Source organism: Amphiura filiformis, chromosome 12 (assembly GCF_039555335.1).
Source record: "Amphiura filiformis chromosome 12, Afil_fr2py, whole genome shotgun sequence".
NCBI classification, from domain to species: domain Eukaryota; kingdom Metazoa; phylum Echinodermata; class Ophiuroidea; order Amphilepidida; family Amphiuridae; genus Amphiura; species Amphiura filiformis.
In genome coordinates this window covers 28,119,809-28,141,712 of record NC_092639.1, presented here as the reverse complement: position 1 = coordinate 28,141,712, position 21,904 = coordinate 28,119,809, and the positions used below count along the sequence as shown (strand labels likewise).

The 21,904-nt window shown below is 36.5% G+C and overlaps 1 protein-coding gene and 1 long non-coding RNA gene across 2 annotated transcripts; both read right to left on the bottom strand.

The window, feature by feature from the left end:
• Positions 1-3,547: 3,547 nt before the first annotated feature.
• LOC140166006 (BET1-like protein) lies at positions 3,548-21,490 on the bottom strand. Its single transcript, XM_072189375.1, has 4 exons — positions 21,454-21,490; positions 8,369-8,472; positions 4,538-4,594; positions 3,548-3,750 (listed from the first exon to the last, which is right to left on the bottom strand). The coding sequence occupies exons 1-4, from the start codon at positions 21,479-21,481 to the stop codon at positions 3,580-3,582; spliced, it is 360 nt and encodes a 119-aa protein (XP_072045476.1). The 5' UTR covers positions 21,482-21,490; the 3' UTR covers positions 3,548-3,579.
• LOC140165349 (uncharacterized) lies at positions 13,845-18,751 on the bottom strand. The gene is made up of 3 exons (XR_011860686.1): positions 18,530-18,751; positions 15,455-15,544; positions 13,845-14,624 (listed from the first exon to the last, which is right to left on the bottom strand). It is a non-coding gene; the product is annotated as an uncharacterized lncRNA (long non-coding RNA).
• Positions 21,491-21,904: the final 414 nt, after the last annotated feature.

Below are 21,904 nucleotides of genomic sequence, written 5' to 3'. Positions count from 1 at the left end.
AGCTGGTGGAACACAACACGAGCTATCACATGTCAATTGCTGAAATTTGGTACCCCTTTATTTATTCCACACAAGATGGGTGCAAGTAACTCAAACCAATAACAAATGATGTAAAAGCTTGTACTGATTACCTTCATTTATTATAATCTTTTGACAGTTTACAGAATGGAATCCACTTCCGCAATAACCATGATTTTACAAATTGTTTTTTTTAATATTTAAAATAAAATATTCTTCTTAGACTTATGATAACAAATCTGGGTTTAATGTAGGGCTGTTGTCGACAAAGCTGTTGTCGACAAAGCAATTTTCCCGATTGTTGACAAGCATGGACTAACTGTTGAAAATGACTACTTATTTTGGTATGTTATCGATTTGCTTATGTGTAATTGACAGTAATATTTTGATGTATATCAACAACACATAACATGGTCTCTGAACTTATTATTAGGACTTAAATGATGTATTGCTTTGTCGACAACTTGCCGACGTTGGATCTTGAGATTTGACGATTGTCAACAATGAAAATTCTACTCGACAACAGCCCTAGTCACATAATGCTGTTGTACCTAATCAGCACTTTTGTTGACATCAAATTGACGTCACATATTTACATATCACATCCATGTACCAAAAACATATACTTCAAATAAAATTAATACAGTACTAAAAAAAAAAAGATCACACTTATTTCTAGCATTTTTTTAATAAAAGCATTAACATTGTAAATCAGATGGGTGTCATTTTATTCAGTTATGTAACAGGCAACAGAACACTTGCATAAACAAATACTGAAGTCCCATAAACATGTAGCACTAAAAAAAACCACTTTGGTAAGCAACACAAGATCAGATTAAAACGCGAAAATGGAAAATACAAAATTGGGGTTGTTCAATTTTGATCCTTTAAAAATTTTGAGTAGGCGAGTGTACAATTCAATGGTTAAATAATTTGTCAACAACTCTTCCTATACTTTTGTACAGGAGCCAACCGTTGTTAATCCGCGATGAATCAACACTTTTGCAGTAAGCGTATACGCGAACGCCAGCGCACATCCGCGTTACGCGTAAGCGCGTAAAATTCGTCATGTCTAGAATCTGTGTGCGTATCACGCTTACAAGTTGAATTCAGTATTTTGGAAGTATCGGATAAAGATTGCTGTTTTATTCAGTTTTATTGCTGATATCAACAGAAATCACCGATCTTTTTGTAAGGCTGACTGTCAATGATTAACTGACATTCCTCATGAAATAATCAGGGAAATAATCATATGAATTATACGATCTTTAGCTTGTTTTCGTTGTTGAAAGGGATTCAATCTTGTTTCACCGTTGTTCATCACTGATTAACAACTCGCGTCCGGCGTGTCTGCGTGGTTTACTTCGCTCGGGAGGGCAGCTTTAAGTAAACCACGCAGACGATGCGGACGCATCGTTGTTAATCGGTGATGAACAACGGTGAAACAAGATTGAATCCCTAAGTGTAGCTCAACCATACCCACTTTGTTAGATTAACACCTCCTGAAGTCACTTACAGGATGAGATCATAATGAGATTAGGCTTTCTTTCGCATTGAAAAGCATTTTCCAGTAATGACACACACACCAACCCTCCAAGCAATATTACAAAGTCCTTTTAAATTCTTCTGTCCCTTATGTACAAATGTTAAAAAAATAATAAATACATTTATGGATCCAACATAGCATATCCAACACATTCTGGCATATTAATAAATACATTAATGGATCCAACATAGCATATCCAACACATTCTGGCATATTAGTATATCTACAAAGCGACTGCAGCTGTGGTAAAATGTCACAAGTATGCAAATGAGATGCTGTCATTTAATTTATTCCACCTGGTTCTGATGTGCCAGATATCATGGGCTATTCTATTTGAAATCCATACAACCCCTAAGGAAGACATTACCTTAATCTCCCACACAGGGTCTGTAGATTTCAAATGGAGTCACCCCATTTGAAATGCACATTCCTTGTGTGGAAGATTAAGGTAATGTCTTCCTTAGGGGTTGTATGGATTTCATCTGGAATATAGTGCAATCTATTCAGCATTTTGCATTTTTGTGACATTCCAGCAAAACTACAGGCTACAATGCTAAGGGCTCATATTGAAATTCCCTTACACAGGAAGGTGTGCACCATCCTGCAGCTTTCCTGTGCTAGCCTTCTTTTGTTAAAATCCTGGGCCCACAGGGTGTATCACTGATGCATATAATCCATCCGTTTTATGACCGAGCTTTCCTGAGGCGCGTGCTTAGCGTGGGGAATCCTGCCTTCTTTCTGTGTGAAAACATGGTAGGGTATTTCAATATGAGCCCTAATTCCTTTTACCTTTAGTATGCATGTCCCAGATCTGTAAAATGAAGTGGTGATTGTCCAGTACACATGGTCAATCATGAGTGAACGGACAGGCATTAAACCAATTGTCTCATTGCAGATTTCACTGATGTCTATATGATTTTAATGTGGATGAGTCACAGGTGTACTGATAAACCGATTATGTATGCATGTGTAAATGCCCTGTGCTACTAGTATTAGGTTAGCAATATAGCACATAATGTGACAAGCAAAATATGCACCTTAGTCCCTCTCAACTCCAGTGCCGTACTAAAGCTGTTATTGTTAATTTCCTATTCGGCATACTTGTCTGTTTACAAACAGAGAGGTAAACAAAAAACCTGTCAAAACTGTTCCGGTTGTCCAAACACTGAAGTATCAGAAAGATGGTCCACAATAGAGTGATTCACACAATGTGAATAGGGGATTAAAAACCTGTGAAGTAGGACCATGTGCTTCTTTTGCCCAATTCGCCATCACGATTTCGAATGGAAACAGTTCAGACCCAGAACACGATCATGTCAGAAAATGAATATTTTGTTCTTCTGGGACTGATTATTCGGACTAACTCAACTCCTGATTAGTCATCAGACAAAGTATAAATGCTGTATATATACACAGCAGATCAGATGGGAAACATTGCAATGATCCCAAACCAAGAAAGAATCACCAAGTTAGTTTTCCATAGCCTTCTTCACATTTGGCATTTCCAGTTGAATTCCATACACCCCCATGGAAGACATGCCCTTAATCTCCCACACGGGTGTATAGATTTCAAATGAAGCCACTCATTCAGGTAACTCCATTTGAAATTCACACTCCCTGTGTGGAAGATTAAGCTCATGTCTTCCATAGGGGATGTACGGATTTCAACTGGGATAGCCCATTTTCACGTTATATTTCAAACAACGCATGATAACTATTGCACCTGTATTCTTATGTCCACCTACAGTACAAGACAACATTAACTGGTCAATGACAGTGGTCTGGTTGAACATAGAGTGAACTCAAGTGTTCAACCAATTAACTACAGTCGATCAATGGAGCCCCACTCGGGTCACTTGAATCACTCAAGCCTGTCCGGCAATTTATTGTCTTGTACTGTAACAACTAAAGAACTCAACATAAGCTTTTTCTTTGCAAAATGAATTCCACCTCATTGCATTTTGGTCCACTTGTCCATCTTTCAGAGTCCTTTCTCTACTTTTTGTTCTCAGTTTTTAAGCTCTTGTGACTCTCCCCACTAAGAAATACGCAAGAATAAATATGAGAACAATAAATAATATTAAATAGCACATGAGTTTTCTGTTTTGTCTGCCTGTTCCAAGCATGGTATCAAATCTCCTGACGGTACCGCCGAGTAGTCCTTCTGTTCCTTGAAAATCATCTCCCTGTAAGGAAAAAGAAGAAAGAATTAGCACAAGTAAGGATTGATAACAAATTAACACTTACTGATAATGCTGAGAGTTGAATCTACAATCTTACTTTTGGCCAATAACCTACAAAGAAGATATCTTATGCTTCCCACAATGCATTTCTCCCATTTCACTTTTCTGTACTGATTTGCATTCTAGTGCAACATGGGTCAATAGTGACAAGAAGTACCTCAATGAACAGATCTTGCAAAGTATGTTCATTTCTTGACTATCGACCCATGTTTAGCCAGTCTATTCTCAAAATGAAAGCAAAGGGAGCCTGTACAATGTAATGGGAGTACATGATGTAGTGTGATTTGATGAAATGAGGTGATGTATTCTGTTGCACCTGACCTCCATCTAACAATTTGTCACATGTTTAAAAAAAAAAAAAAGTTTATCTCAGAAGAAAATGGAAAAACAGCAAAGCAGTATGCTTAAAAAATCAGCACATGTACAATTTTTCTTCAACTTTGCGACCAAATTTTCTGACTTTTCCCCCTGACGACATGAAAACCCCAGCATCCTTGAAACATAGAAAAAAATTAATACACAAAAGAAATCAAATTTAAAAGCTGCATACATGGTTTTCTGAGACAAATATCTAGGCCTTTTTGCTGTATTTTGTGTTGTGTCAAGAGAAATTTCAGATTAAAATTTGTTCTTGTCCTTTTTGAACAAAAGACTCGGTTAATATTAAATAACAATAAAAAAGACTTGATGAAATAACTGGAATTAATTGATATAATAGATCTCTACTTACCATTCCATCTAGATAAACGTTTTGGTTTTTAGTTTCTTCATCAATATCCATAGCTAACTGTAATTGAAACAAATATAAGAGAACATAACAAGAGTGACATATATTGTGAATAAATTTCACGCTAAAAATCAAGACAAAAAACTAAGACTAGGCCATGGGGAAAGCACTATGGTCAGTGCACAAAATAAGCCAAAATAGTCCATGGGTTTGAAATATATGATCCTTATCAATAGGCCCAAACTCAAATTGTACAATGTTTATGTTTCACTGGTGGCCACGCGTTTTGAACTCGCCACCCAAAAATGGTGGTTTTGTTACGCTTTTCCAAATCGAGACTCGTTCAAATTGTTATATCTCTGCTTAAACAACAGGTATTGTAGTGTGTTTGGTGTCATTTTGTAGCTAAATGTGTGCCCTAACAGACCTCCAAAGCTGTTTATCAGCTAAGACAGTGGAGGTACAGTTGTTTGAGTTCAGAATGGCCGAGGTGGTTGTTGAGGCGGTGGCGGTTGAGGCGGTGGCGGTATGTGCAAAGTCTATGGGAAATAAAGATTTTGTGTGTGCGCGTTGAATCAAATGATCATATCTTTGCATCCATATGGGCTACAGACATGGTTAATAGCTCTTTTGAAAGAAAATTAATTCTGCTAATTGTTTTTAATCATTTTGAACACTTTATGATTGGTTTAGTCTATAAAATACAAACTTTTACGTACAAAACTACCCGTTTTCATATTAAACACTGTAGTAAGTGATGCGGATTTCTTCAAAATCTAAAAGTTGTTGTAAATTTTTAATTACTTACCCTATCATAGTCAAAATATACATTTTCTGAGAGGAAATTTGATGAGGAATCTAAATATGGACTTACCTTTTCTGTATGGGTTAGGGGTAAAATGTTTCAGTTCAAAATATGTTTAATTGTAAAAAAAATTGAACATATTTTGGGACACCCTGTATTCCGATATTACCAAACAGCTGTGATTTTTTTTCTTCCAAAGTCAGTAGGCTCCCCCTAACCTCTAACCAAATCAATGTTGTTTACTTTCAGTTTATAACTGCAAGTTAGTAATAAGCAATGCATTAAGGTTAAATACAACTGATTTTCAAGGCTTGATTCCAGAGGGGCGTAAGTTAATAATGGAAACAGCCATGCAGAAAAGAATGAACTCACACGTACAATAGTGTATCAATCTGAACTTGGGCCACGGACAAACCGCGGCTCGTGAGTCATCATTATGTTGCAGGGATAGGGAAGGGCGGGGAAGGCGACCATGATAGGACCATATGGGCTGATGGGGGTGGGGGATTGTGGGCAGCCGTTTTCGGCAATTTTACTTTGGATTTTCTAAATTGTCAATTTTTGAAATTATCCTGGATGATATCTGTCGTGAAATAAATCAATGCTTCTATAGGCTATAATAGGCCTAGTATGCCTATTTATACCCTGATTATGCAATATATAGGCCTACAACAATAACTACAACAACAGTAACAAAACCAACAACCAATATTTTGTTAATCTAATTTGTAAAAATATATTCATAGGCAGCGCCAATTAGATTAGTATAGCCTAAAAATTCCTGAATTATATAATGAAAAAAAAAACGGGCAAAAACAATCAGTCACTGCAGTCAGAAAGAAAGAAACGAAAAAAAAAAAAAGAAAAAAGTGAGAGAAAAATAAAATAAAATAGATGGAATGGACCACATAGGGACTCGAACACGCACCAAAGTTTTCCAGCTCAAAACTATAGTATTATATAGTCGAACGTGAGTCCGACGCCGCGCTAACCGATTGAGCTACTGAGTGACCTGTGAAATCGATTGATCTCAAACTGACTATTATGGAATAGTGCATACCAGGCTCTTATGGTAAACAATCTCATCACCGCTGTAAATGTCGGAGGTATCGATGGCGAAAAACCTCGATTTTTGCAAAAGTAGCTTAAATTTGGAATGAAATTCAAATGGTAAAGGAATCGACATACTTTTGAGAAATAATGTAGGCAGTTAGAAATCAAAATTAACGCTCCACAATCCAGATATCGATAATGTAACATAACAGTGTTTTGTGGTACAAGATTCTCGAAAATTGTTCCCAAAAACGGGCTAATAAAATTTAATCGGTATTGTATTTGGTTCTTCCCCATGGCAACATTATTTCTTTGGTCGATTTGTAGTACAATACAAAAAGGGAGAAAACAGTCACTCGGCGTGGTTTTATACGGAGCGAATATTTGAAAAAAACTGCATGGAACGTGTTTTTGATCTTGTGAACATGGTGTGTAAAAATGATTTAAACGAAGGATTTTCAAACGGATTCTAAAAATTTGTATAAACACACAAAAATAATGTTAAGATACATCCATGCACCAACATTTGACTCACTGCGATATTTGATTGCTGAGAAAACGCGGTTTTAGAGAACAACTTTATACGCCTTTTATCGTTTTTTATCGTTTCTTCGTGTAACCTTAAGTGACCCATTTTTTATTTGGATTTTTTTTATTCCACCCTGTATAACTTCAAGGTCACCCTGTACAATGAGTTGAAATGTGTATATTTAAATTGCTTTTGCCTTCAGCTAAAAAAAATGTATACTTTTGCTAGTTTAGGGTTGATAGTTGCGGAGATATTCTAATTTGAAACTTGATTGGTGTAAAAATTCATAATATTTGTGATGTAACGCTAAGGGTGGCGAGTTCAAAACACACGGCCTGGTCCACATTTTTCATACATTTTTCGCAATCAACAACATGGATTGATGATTAAATCAGTGTGACTTGTTGAATTTGGTGACAACATTTCACAGGCCCCTGGGTTTTTTTATACCATTTTTAAGGGCTGACTTGTGCACTGAATTTAAGTGACTAATGACTATGTTGAAAACCTTAACAATATTGTTTTGAGCTAATGAAATACAAATTAAGTTAAAAACTGGATGCTACTTTAAGTCATAAATAATTGTTTTTGTTTTTATAAGGTTTGCTTACTTTTTGACATGACAAACATGCTCTAGCCACTATACACAAGGCATAATGGCATGCTGTGTTTTGCATTTGTGCATGCCAGTCCTAATAAAAATTGAACAGTTAGTAGTTACATAAGATGAACTTTCCTGGTTAAAGGAACCTTTCCTGATGATTGAAGGGTCCATTAACATAATTGAGGGCATCATCTAGATTATTCATAACCAATGATCATGCCCATATTAATGAACCCCATTCATGCAATTCCTGAACTTCAGGTCCGAATGCACAAAACAAATTAGTCCAAGTCTAACTTTAGACCTGGTCTATCTATGGAGATTAGTCTTAGAGAAAAGGAACTCTTTGGTATTATTTTAGATCCTGTTAAGGGTAAATACATGTAGCTTAATATTAGATGCCTGCAATTTAACTTTTGGGCTTTGCTGGAAAGGAGGAAAAGAGAAGAATTATGCATTCCTCCCCAAGTCTAACCTCCATAGTTAGAAAAGGTCTAAAGTTAGATCTGGTCTAACTTGTTTTGTGCATATGGACCTCAGTGATTGTATTTCAACAAAATGATTTAAAAAAATAAGATGTAACATGATAAAAAAAATATGATTTTCCTACTTTTTTTCAATCATTCATTGCCAAATCAATGTAGAAATGCAGTTCACGGAAGTGCATGATAACTGATACATTCCAATGTGAACAAATGCATGTACATCACCATCAGATCTATGTATGCAAGATGTTGGCCATAACAATTTTAAGAGCGAGCAATCCCCGGGAGCAATCACAAAATAATTGTTTGTTATTGTTGCTTTGAACCTACCACCAACACTCAAGATGAAGATACTTACTGATTTAAGTGTAGACACTTTGGCTGCAAGCCCTTGAGATAATCTATTGTTTTCAGACTCTAACATGTCCTCTGTACCCGCAGCTCCACCACCATTGCCCCACCCTGTAAATATAAAATGTGTCCACATTTAAACATCAACAAAATATTTAACAAGCATTGCAAAACATGTCACCACTGATCTACTGAATTGAACGATAGATTGGGACTCTATACCATTGCATGTTTCGTCTCAAGTTGAGAGGAACACCAAATTGGATTTTGCAGTGGAGGTTTTGAATCGCTATAGTGTTAACCTAAATCCTGCTATAAACAAATCGCCTGCACTTACCACTGCGAGATCCAACATGATATTACTATCAACTTAACATGAGACACACTATGTGCAATTTCAAAGCTAGATTTCTCAAGTTTACTTAGTCATAAATAATATGTAAATTGTCAAAGATAAATGACTGACTAACAATAAATAAGCCCTTTCACAAATCTTGGACTGTGCATGAACTGCGACTGCGCATAAAGTTCACGTCCAGGCCGGGTCTTTTTGAGAGATGACAACCGAATCTCCTCCATTGACACACGGTATCTCGATCGCGTGTATTTCTGAGAATAAAGTATTATTGTTTATCGGTTGGTAATTCTTTCCTCCAGTGCGGGATTCCCCCTTGTCGTGACGTCACAGAGACTGACATGTAAACACTGCACTCGCACATAGAAAAAAAAAAAAAATGGAGATAGAAAACTCAATAAAACTCAATTAAAAAACACAGTGAAAGTATTCTTCGTCTCTTATTAGTTGTAAAATGGTTTATTTTACTAGTAAATACCAATGACATTTGAAAAATACCGAAAATATAAGCGGTAATTGAGTCATACTGTCCAGTCCGATAATTATTTTTCACCGGTTATCGCGCCATTACCGCGATAAAATTTCGAAATCCAAAATCACCAAAAAATGACCCCATGTTGCACGAAAAGGTTAGGGCAAAAGTAAAATCGAAGTTAACGTAATAAAAGATAATATATTTCCCAAATAAAAATTATAATATAATAAACTTGCCTTCAGTATTTTTCTTATTTTCAGTGATTTTATTCGCACTGTTTTTGCGGTGTTTACCGTGTAATGCATAGTAACTCGGTGCTACGGCGCAATGCATATGCGGGAGCCGTACGGCGCTCACTGTGCACTCGGTTGCGCTGAGGACAATGGCGTCTTTAGAGAGGGTGATATATTCGTGTTTCACGCATTATTTTTGACATTTTTATTTATAATTACCGGTACAACGTTTTAGATGTTATTATGATAAATGGAAACTCACACAAAGGCACTGGATCATCTGTGCAGAGTTTGTAGGGCATATATTTCTACAAAGAAAGCTAAATTATTATCGAATGATACTACAAGCTAAAAGCTACGGCACATTGAAATCAAGGATTTTGTCGCGATTTTAGACCTTATAAAACCTTCGAGGCCTAAAATCTTGATAAAATTCTCTATTTCAATGTTCCGTAAAATCTACAGCACATTGATATCAGGGATTTTATCGAGATTTTAGGCCTCGTAAACTTTTTGCGTAAAAGCTACGGAACATTGAAATCAATTAAAATTCTCAATATGTCAATTTTATCGAGATTTTAGGTCTCGTAAAAGCGTTATGAGGCCCAAAATCTTGATAAAATTCTCTATTTAAATGTTCCGTACACGGCTACGGCACATTGAAATCAGGGATTTTATCGAGATTTTAGGCCTCGTAAACTTTTGCATAAAAGCTACGGAACATTGAAATCAATTAAAATTCTCAATATGTCAATTTTATCGAGATTTTAGGTCTCGTAAAACATTACGAGGCCCAAAATCTCGATAAAATTCTTTATTTCAATGTTCCGTAAAAGCTACGGCACATTGAAATCAGGGATTTTATCGAGATTTTAGGCCTCGTAAACTTTTGGCGTAAAAGCTACGGAACATTGAAATCAATTAAAATTCTCAATATGTCAATTTTATCGAGATTTTAGGTCTCGTAAATCGTTACGTTGCCCAAACTCTGGATAACATGCTTTATTTCAATGTTCTGTAAGAGCTACGGCACATTGAAATCAGGGATTTTATCGAGATTTTAGGCCTCGTAAACTTTTGCGTAAAAGCTACGGAACATTGAAATCAATTAAAATTCTCAATATGTCAATTTTATCGAGATTTTAGGTCTCAGTAAAAGCGTTATTGAGGCCCAAAATCTTGATAAAATTCTCTATTTCAATGTTCCAGTAAAAGCTACAGCACATTGAAATCAGGGATTTTATCGAGATTTTAGGCCTCGTAAACTTTTTTGCGTAAAAGCTACGGAACATTGAAATCAATTAAAATTCTCAATTTGTCAATTTTATCGAGATTTTAGGTCTCGTAAAACGTTACTGAGGCCCAAAATCTTGATAAATTCTCTATTTCAATGTTCCGTAAAAGCTACGGCACATTGAAATCAGGGATTTTATCGAGATTTTAGGCCTCGTAAACTTTTGCGTAAAAGCTACGGAACATTGAAATCAATTAACATTCTCAATATGTCAATTTTATCGAGATTTTAGGTCTCGTCGATCGTTACATGTCACAAAATCTTGATAAACTTCTTTATTTCAATGTTCCGTAAAAGCTACGGCACATTGAAATCAGGGATTTTATCGAGATTTTAGGCCTCGTAAACTTTTGCGTAAAATCTACGGAACTTTGAAATCAATTAAAATTCTCAATATGTTAATTTTATCGAGATTTTAGGTCTCGTAAAACGTTATGAGGCCCAAAATCTTGATAAAATTCTCTATTTCAATGTTCCAGTAAAAGCTACGGCACATTGAAATCAGGGATTTTATCGAGATTTTAGGCCTCTTAAACTTTTGCGTAAAAGCTACGGAACATTGAAATCAATTAAATTCTCAATATGTCAATTTTATCGAGATTTTAGGTCTCAGTAAAAGCGTTACTGAGGCCCAAAATCTTGATAAAATTCTTTATTTCAATGTTCCGTAAAAGCTACGGCACATTGAAATCAGGGATTTTATCGAGATTTTAGGCCTCGTAAACTTTTAGCGTAAAAGCTACGGAACATTGAAATCAATTAAAATTCTCAATATGTCAATTTTATCGAGATTTTAGGTCTCAGTAAAGCGTTGATGAGGCCCAAAATCTTGATAAAATTCTTTATTTCAATGTTCCGTAAAAGCTACGGCACATTGAAATCAGGGATTTTATCGAGATTTTAGGCCTCGTAAACTTTTGCGTAAAAGCTACGGAACATTGAAATCAATTAAAATTCTCAATATGTCAATTTTATCGAGATTTTAGGTCTCAGTAAAAGCGTTACGAGGCCCAAAATCTTGATAAAATTCTTTATTTCAATGTTCCGTAATAGCTACGGCACATTGAAATCAGGGATTTTATCGAGATTTTAGGCCTCGTCAAGCTTTGCGTAAAAGCTGCGTAAAAGCTAAAGAACATTGAAATCAATTAAAATTCTCAATATGTCAATTTTATCGAGATTTTAGGTCTCGTAAAACTTTACGAGGCCCAAAATCTTGATAAAATTCTTTATTTCAATGTTCCGTAAAAGCTACGGCACATTGAAATCAGGGATTTTATCGAGATTTTAGGCCTCGTAAACTTTTGCGGAAAAAATAAAGAACATTGAAATCAATTAGAATTCTCAATATGCCAATTTTATCGAGATTTTAGGTCTCGTAAAACTTTACGAGGCCCAAAATCTTGATAAAATTCTCTATTTCAATGTTCCGTAAAAGCTACGATCAGGGATTTTATCGAGATTTTAGGCCTCGTAAACTTTTGCGTAAAAGCTACAAAACATTGAAATCAGTTAAAATTTCAATTTCAATTACCGGTATATCAAGATTTTAGTCCTTGTAAAGGTTTACGAGCCCTAAAATATTGATAAAATTCTCTATTTCAATGTTCTGTAAAGGTATGGCACATTGAAATCAAGGATTTTATCGAGATTTCAGGCCCTCGTAAACAGCTACTGGACATTGAAATCAATTAAAATTCTCAATTTCAATGTACCGTAAAAGCTACGGCACATTTAAATCAATGGTTTTATCAATATTTTTGGCCTCGTAAAGCTTTGCGTTAAAGCTGCGGAACATTGAAATCAATTTTCAATGATTGAAATTATTTTAAGTAAATAATTATGGAACATTGAAATCATAGAATTGTATCGAGATTTTAGGTGTTGTTAAGCTTGCGTAAAAGCTACGGAACATTGAAATTAAGAATTTTCTCACAATGTTATACCTTGTAAAGCTTAACGAAGTCTAAAGTCTCAAAAAGATTCTTAATTTCAATTTTATCAAGATTTTAGGCCTAGTAAAGATTTACGAGGCCTAAAATTATGATAAAGTTTTGATTCCAATGCTCCCTACAAGCTACGGAACATTGACATCAAGAGTTTTATCAAGATTTTAGGCCTTGTAAAGCTTTGCATAAAAGCTACGGAACATTAAAACCAAGAATTTAATCAAGATTGTGGACCTCGTGAAGCTTTACGGGGCCTACAATCTCAATAAAATTCAATTTCAATGTTCCGTAAAAGCCAAGGCACATTGAAATTAAGGATTTTATCAAGATTTTTGGCCTTGTAAAGTTTTGTATAAAAACTATGGAACATTGAAATTGATCAAGGTCAAATTAATCAAGATTTAAAACCTTGTAAAGCTTTATAAGGCCTAAAATCGCAATAAAAGTCTCAATTTCCATTTTATCGAGATTTTAGGCCTAGTAGTATAGAGCAAAATTTACGAAGCCTAAAATCTCGATAAAAAATCCATTTAATGATCCGCAAAAGCTACGGAACATTGACATCACGAGTTTTCTAAAGATTTTGGGCCTCGTAAAGCTTTCTGGGATATACATGTATATACTTTTTTTTCACCCTGATATGGCAGTGACGTCAATGTGTTAAAGCAGCTGTTTCGCTCACTAATATGCGGTATCTTTCAGTGCGTGCTTGTGTGCACCAGCCCTTTGAACAACCACTAGCGGTTTGAGGCTGCATGCACACAAAGAAATGCGCACTGACGTCACTGCCACATCAGTGTGAAATTAGTATAGTGTTTTTAAGTATTACAGCGTGTTATTTGTGTGGCTAATAATAATTGGTAAAAATTATTTGTATTGAATAGCAAAAATGCTTTGCCAGACTGCGTACAGGTATGCATGCCTTGCTATATCAATCCGTACTGTTAATATCTCAAAATAAGTAAATACCAATAATTATAAGCCAAGCAGAGTAATGGGGCAGGCTTTTAGACTGTTCAATATATTTATTATTAAGATTGTATCCTTCATATTAATTATAATCACTACATAATTTAAAATACAAAAACACAATATGCTTGTCTTCCAATTTTATATAAAAAAAGATAAAAAAATGCATTGTACATTGCTTCACATTCATTTTTCAAGTATACGGGGTATATCGTATATTGCATTATCTCTCCTGAAATGTTCTCAAATAAAATTGGTTTGTTGTCTTCTCATCTATTCTTTCTTATGTTCCTGTAGCCGCTAAATGTATGGTTGTTGAATTTCGCAAAATAGTCCCCATAGCTGACGGTGTCAATACACACATGCATAGGGCAGTATACAATGTATACATTGTACTTGGTCACAACTGGGTGAGCGACATAAACTTGAACTGAAGGAAGAATGTCTAACTTGTTACTGAATTTTAAAAGTTGATAATATTTTTCCTTTGAAAATAGGAATATTTGAAAATTTTCAACATAATCCACTGTGCACAATTTTCTCCTACCGTATTCATTCCATTAACCACACAGGGTACTTGACAAAGTCATTTTAGGCGGGCCCTTATTTTTTACATTGTTTACATAATTACATGAATATGTAAAAAATAGCCCAGAATATGGACCTTGTGTGTAGAAAGCTCTGCATGTGTTGGATACACAAGTAGTTGCATGCATCATGCACATAATGATAAAGGATTATATACTTATATAGGGCATGGGCTGTTAATGGAGCGAATATGGTACATGTATCTGTAGTTCATATTTGCAGCTATCGATGGTACATCCATGACTGTAATTGACTGTGCTTGCTGCTTGTATCATGTGTATTGCGAGTTAAGACCAAACAAGTCTCATATTGGTAACAGACCAGACCAGCGCCCAATGGTGTCAGGAATACAGAGATGTCGAGCCACACTCATGCTGAATCAATATCAACTTCTGGACACCTGCATCATGTGTAAATGAAAAGGAAAAAAATGGAAATTAGTAAATTTCTTGTACATGTAAACCAATACTGTAAGAACCCAAACATATCTAACCAATGCAATATAAGTTTCATTAATGAATCTCTATTCCCCTAGCTATGGGTACCGACTGAAAATTGTCCCATGTACATTGTATAATGCACCTTCTCAATTTATTGTAACACTGCATTGTTCCCTGGGCTACAGGGACCTGGACAGGGTCAATTTTGAAAATTTACAAATCCACCGCTAGGCCCTGTCAACTTCTACGCAGAGCAGGACATCATCGAATGGCAAGTCCTAGACTAAATCCCAGCCCGCAGTGAGTTTCCCAAGTGACTTACATGTAGTTGCTAAAATGCTACGCTCATTCGTGGTTGACTTACCAAAAAAATGTTAGTGTTTTATAATATGCAAAGTGATAATTTGTGTTCATCGTACTCTTTTAACATGTATGCAAAATGCATTGAAATTTTTTTTTGGGGGGGGTACATTTTTTTCTGGGGGGGGGGTAAGTCATCAGCCATGAATGATCCTGGCATTTAGCTCTAGATAGGGACACACTTATTCAATTTCAGGTACCCGATTACCCTCCCGAAAAATGTAAGGCGACCAAAAAAAAACCCTGCTCTACTGCGTAATTACGCCTTGGTCGTGGTCTAAGGGTTGGTCTGTCAGGATTTTATATAATTTCTCACCCTAAAAAATCTGATGGGACCGTTGGGCCAGTAGAACAGGTTTTTTTTTTTGTCTAAAATTATTGTTTCAAAAAGATTGCAACACATTGCTAATTTTAACTTGCATTTACATACCGGTATCATAAACGTATTAATCATACTCCATCAATTTGCAGTAGGCCTCTTCTGGTATGGCGACTATAACTTTCCATTATTGGATGACACCTGAAAATAACAATAAGGCAAATGGAGCATATACGGTAAATAAAAGTGCAAAAAATGTACACTCTTTGTTGTTGTTACGCTGCAGACGGTACCTCATCAACATCAATGCGGCTTTCAATTGTATGACTGGCTCTCTGGTACCCTGGCAACTACATGTAGTTTCCATCTCTGTAAATACAGGACATGATTGCTCAAAAAGTTAGTCTAGCCACGAATTTGCTAACTTAAAGGCTAGAGACCATTGCATTCAAAAAAATCTAGTTGAAATCACTGAGTGCATGCTGTAAATCATAAGAGTGCCCCTTTAATGGGTTTATGGGTAATTTGCTAGTACTTAATTTCGCTAATTAGTAATGATCACCATTTTCATGGGAATCTAATTTTGCTACAAGGGTAATCCAGGAATTCATGTTACAATTCAATGTAAATATGCCAAATTTATGGGTATTTAATTTCACGAATTAAGGCCTGTAGCGAAATTAAATGGTTTTACAGTATTTAGAGGGCACGGTAGCTCAGTGGTTACTGCCTTGGACTCATAATCTGAGAGCTTGCTTTACGTGCGTGGGTTCGAGTCCCGTCACGCTACCGTGTTGCCCTTGGGCAAGGCGCTTTGTCTCGCTTGCTTCACCCCACCCAGGTGCAATGGGAAGCTGTTAGGGGTAGTCACAGTCGTTGTACTGATGAACCCTGCGCCATTTGTAGGCAGCAAACGTGGTTCCGACATATTCTAATAACGGCGGAATAAATGTAAAGTGCTTTGAGGCTGTTTGCGGCATAAAGCGCTATATAAATATCTACATTTATTTATTTATTTATTTTATTTTATTAGAATTACCAGGAAGTGTTGTGGCAGAGAAAACAAAATGTTGCCCTATAAAAAAATATAAAAAAACAAGGCAACAAGTGCAAATAGCCAAAAGGATTATTGAGCTAAATTATTTTGGGGGTGCATGGGAGCTTGGTATGGCGGCTACAATTTTTTTTTTTTTCGCCGCCTAGGGCGGCATTTTTTTTTTTTTTTTCAATTTAAATACCGTATAATCTTTATAAATGCAGAGTTGGGTGGGGGATTTTTTTTCTTTTTTACTCAGCAGTGGTCAAATTTGTATAAGTTTGTCTCACTATACCATTTTTAACCGTGATATGGCTGCATGGAAAATGATATACCGGTAGTAAGGCTACAGAAAAAAAAAATCTTGTTCTATGGGCGGATGGACCTTTCAAGTAAGGTCGTTCGGTCTGGCTTTTTTTTGCAAAATGACCGGCACCAAAAATCAACAAAATCTGTAATATTTTGCAATTTGGGGAATTACAAAAAAAAAATGTTCCTGATATTTTCGAAATTTGGGTCTGCATTCATTTGTAAGGAAAATTTGCAAATTTTGGAAAATCTGGGTCGGTCGCCCGTAGAACAGGCTTTTTCTTTTTTTTCGCCCAAGCTTAATTTTTTTTTTTTTTCAAAACACTCTCAATGCCCCAGCATATCAAATGGTGCACCCGTATGGTAGATTTTGTAGCTATTTAGGGGTGGTGCAATAATAATGTGTACACCCGGTGGTGAATTATAGGGGGGACAAAGATTTTTACGGGCCAAAAGAGGCAGGGCGGGGAAAGCATTATTTGGCAGGTCGAAGGGGGGGGTCAAGCGATTTTGGCAGGTCTAAAGGGGTGGGGGTGGGCAAGTGATTTTTAGCACAAATATTTTGGACACCGTTCCTATATTATTGTTATGAATACGTTAAAATATGCAAAATTTCCTGCTCGCCCTGGGGGATAATGAAATTTGTGGGGGGAGGGGCAAGAAATTTTTGGCGAGCCGAAAGGGGGGGGGGAGCAATTTTTGGCAAGCCGAGAGGGGGGGCAAGCAATTCTTGGCATGCATTCATGGGACACCTTTTTAATAAAATGCTCTAATTAATAAAAAAGGCTTAGGCTAAATATGCAAATTTTCCTGCTCACTGCACTCGCAACATACATGTACATATATCTAGACCATTTAAGGTTTGCAATTTGGGATCCCAAAAATTTGGCATGTTCAAGGGGGGGGGAAGAATTTTTGGAGGGGGGGCAAGCAATGTTTGGCGGGCTGAGAGGGGGGCAAGCGATTTTTGGCAAGCCGTTTGGAAATTTTACTCGGGGGTGGGGGGTGGCTCATTTTTTTTTGTCACATCAAAAGGGGAGGCAAATGTTTTTTGGCACGTCAAAAGGGCCAGGGGTTGTAAAGATTTTTGGCACGGCTAAAAGGGGGGGGCAATTTTGGCAGACCAATGGAATTCACCACCCCGGTACACATAAGGGGCTGGCATTTTCTTCGGAAGGGGGGGTCCCAAAAATACTGGGGGGGGTCATAGAATTTTCAGACCAAAAATAGGGGGGGTTTATAATTTTTTTAACACCCAAAATAGGGGGGGTTATAGAATCATCAAGGACTGGTGACTTAAAATATAACTTCGCAGTCGAAATGTGCGTACAATATATATGCAAAATTTTTACACGCTCCGCGCGCCTTCTTTACACTTACAATAAAAATTTTACGCGCCCACACACTTTCTTCACTTTTAAGTTTTGACGCCCGCGCCTTAATTCCAGCCAATGAATAATTTTTCTTGAGTCTGTGTAGTTGGAAGGGGGGGGTCATAAAATTTTTCGACCCGCGATAGGGGGGTCGTAAAAATTTTTTGCCCGCGATAGGGGGGGTCATAAAAAAATTGACTCCGGTCACCGACATATTTGTGACCCCCCCTTCCGAAGAAAATGCCAGCCCCTAAATAATTATTGCACCACCCCTCATTCAATTGCTTGAGCATGTATATGTAATTGTAAGCTTACTACATTGTAAACGTTATTTTGACATGTTAAAACTTGACTTGAGCTGATGGACATAGGAACGGCGTCCATGAGACTCAGCGAGTCTAACTTGAGCATGTTGAGAGAGCTGAAACTAAAGTTTTAAACTAAGATATACATGGAAGTGGAACTTACTTTTTATACTGTCTGTGTCATATACGTCTCCTTCATTTCTTGATATTCTCATAATATTACGTGTGCAAAATCTGGTGATCAGAGAATTTGTGCATGTTTCATGGTTGTGAGACAATTGTGGATCTTTGAATTATTTCCACTCGTCGGCGGTACAGTTTGCCGGCATCACTGCCATGACCATTGATGTCACTGCCGGGTGTCACTGATGTATTCCAGCATTTTATCTTTGTACAGCAAAATTGGACCGTAAAATCGAATGCATTCGTTCGTTTGATGTTCAAACTGGTCAGACAACACATTGACATGGAGTGACCATATTACAAAAGTTTGCAAAAAGGCTCAGCGAGTTCTCGGTTTATTGCGTCGAAACCTATGGGGCTGTGAGGAGAAAATTAAATCTGCTGCATATACAACCCTCGTTAGACCTTTGTTAGAGTATGCCGCCACAGCATGGGATTCGTCACACCAGACAAACAACAGCAGGCTAGAGAGAGTCCAGAGGCAAGCTGCAAGATTTTGTAAAAGAGAGTACGGCCGAGAAAAAGGCACCGTCACCAGGATACTGAAAGAATTGGGATGGGAGACTCTAGAAGCCAGGAGAAAAACAAAGAAAGTCACCATGATGTACAAGATTAAAAATGGGTTGGTGGAAATATCACCGGAGAATCACCTGGTGCACCAGTCTGATAAAGGAACCAGAGGCCACAAACAGAAGTTCATCCAGATCAGCTATAACAAAGATAGATATGGGGACACATTTTTTCCCTCCACCATTCCGTTGTGGAATAATCTTCCACGATCAACTGTTGAGGCCGCCACCGTAGAAGGCTTCAAGGCAGCAAGGGGACTAAATTAAAGAATTGAAATAGTAATGCAGCGCGTCCACCCAAGCACGCTTATCAAAGTTGGTGATGTTACTTCTGATGAAGGTTCCTACCGACAAGGATAGACGTAAGACGTAAGACGTAAGACGTAAGAGACGACAAGAGCATGCTTCACGTGTACAGTATGTCTACTCGTACGATGCATGTCACAGGTGGTTTGCGTTCACCGTCATGTATACAATGTACGCGCACCTGTTGTTTTCAAGGCCAGACATGACCGAGCCCGGGTATAAACAACAACATGGGGAATCCCTTTTTACTAATACTACCAGGTGAAGTAATCAAATAAAGACTTCCTAAACAATAAGTCGGCTTTATTCTACTATTAAAAGAAGCGTTTATTTTATTTAAAACGACCATACTTGGCGAAATATTATTACATCGCCTTTAGTGTTTTATTAATTTTTATTGCTAAACATCAAATTAAACGTCAAATCTTGGCTGCTATAAATAAAGCGTCATTCATTGATTGTATTCCGGGTTGTATTGTCGCCCAATTAGCATGATTAGGTGGTTTACTGGTACACAAATTACGTTTCTACGCCCAATTCTCGTAAACACAGAATGAATCTAACCGATCTATGAAAAAAAACACCAAAAAAGTATAGCAATACGTCACCTTTGGGCGCTAATCAATACAAAGTGGAGTGTGGCAACAAGATGACGTAGTTAAAGAGGACGGTACCTCACGTGAGGCATATTTTATTTGAACTTCATGGCAATACACTGTTTTTCACGTTTTTCGAAAGAAAAAAGTATATTTATCAAGTGAAATATTAATAAATAAATGATTATCTGGACTTTAAAAAATATAACAACTGATAACAGCATGTTTTAAAGCCTTCAAGTATATATGACACCGCGGAATATGAGTCACATACATCGAACCGGCCACATTTTCTAAAAGTTTAAAAAAAAAAAAAAACGAGTCAAAATGCAGCAAAACCTTCCAAATAAACTCAAATAACAATACAATTTTATTTCAAACCATCACAAACAGTATACAACTCATAGATTTGATTTTACAGTTCACTAAATGGACCTTGTCAACATTTACGCGAGAGGATTTATTACGTTTTGTTTACATTATGACACTGTGTGTATAGCGCCACCAACGGTGGAAACTCCCAGATAGCGATGAGCGCCGGCGATCTTTTTTCTGCAATCGAGATACCGTGGACAATGCGTGTGATGTCATTCCCCCATGATTTTACTTCCTGTTTTCACTCTAGCAGTTACTAGCTGGCTCATCAAATACTTTTCTTGTTTTTTAAAAATGCAATTGTTCAGAAGACATCAAGACACAAAAATATGAAAAACATGTAGGTCTAAATTACTTGTATATACATAAAAAAACCCAACTCCCACGAACCCTGAATCTTCTCCCTGTACAGATATCAATTTTAGTTGCATGCAAAAAAGTTCAAAGTTCACCTGCAATGAAATACATTGCATATAGCGAGTCTTAATATCTTCCCAGCAAGGAAAGCCTGAAAGGCAAGGAATTTAACGCATGCACAACCAAAATTGCGATGGCATGAAAATTATTGAGAACTGTCACTGTCACAGTCAGAGTTCCGCAATCTGTGTGTGGTAGGAAACCAAATGAATGCTCAATCTATAGCCTGCGCCTACATAGATTGCGGAAGTCACTCCTCAATAATAATAATGATTCAGTTGTTTTAAAAACAACAGCTGACATGACTGAATTTTAAAAATACATCACAACATCAGTCAACATGCTAGTCCTGCCAGCAAGACTTCAGTCTTTATCATAAACATAATGACATCTAGGTACGACGAGTTACAGTTACTGGAACTATCAACATGCATGATCATGATGCATAACATGTAAAACTACACGTCAGCGCGCACAGCATTTTAGACTCGTCTGCCACGCACCAGTGTGCAGAATGGAAAACATTAATACAGTATCATGACTTAAGATTTACAGGAGAAAAAAATACTAGTTTCACGGTAAGCTAATGAATAATATGTAATATGAGTAGAAAAGTCAAGAGAAAAAATTGCTACGTGTACCATTTCTTCTGCTCCCTCTGTCAGCCATTTTTCTTGTTTACGAACTTTACGTCTGGAAATGTATTTCCAGATTATTTTTTGAAATTAAACTCATAATTTTTTCATAAAATTTTGCAATAGAATAATTTAACTTTAGAAGCCTACAATTTTGATAGTAAATAAGCTATGTATAAATTGAAGTAAATGAAAAGGTAATAAAAGGGGTGATTTATTTTTTAACTTTAGAGAAAAATAAAAACACCTCTAAGTGGTTTCAACTACTTTTGAAATTAGGGGACACAATTTTGTGAATAAAATGCTGGTAAAATTCAGCCCCGAAAATCAACCAGAATTTAATAAACATTGGTATATAGCCACAGTTAGTTTGATGTGAGAATTATAACACAATTTATGCTATTTCTGTCAGTATTTATGATGATTACTTACTTGAAAGATGCAAAATTATAAATAC

Excerpts from the sequence above, each read along its gene's own strand:
- LOC140166006 (XM_072189375.1), bottom strand. The coding sequence starts at position 21,481 with ATGGCTGACAGAGGGAGCAGAAGAAATG. Across the intron at positions 8,473-21,453 it reads CAGAGGGAGCAGAAGAAATG|GGTGGGGCAATGGTGGTGGA; the intron begins GTACACGTAGCA and ends TTATATTTACAG. Across the intron at positions 4,595-8,368 it reads AAGTGTCTACACTTAAATCA|TTAGCTATGGATATTGATGA; the intron begins GTAAGTATCTTC and ends TTTCAATTACAG.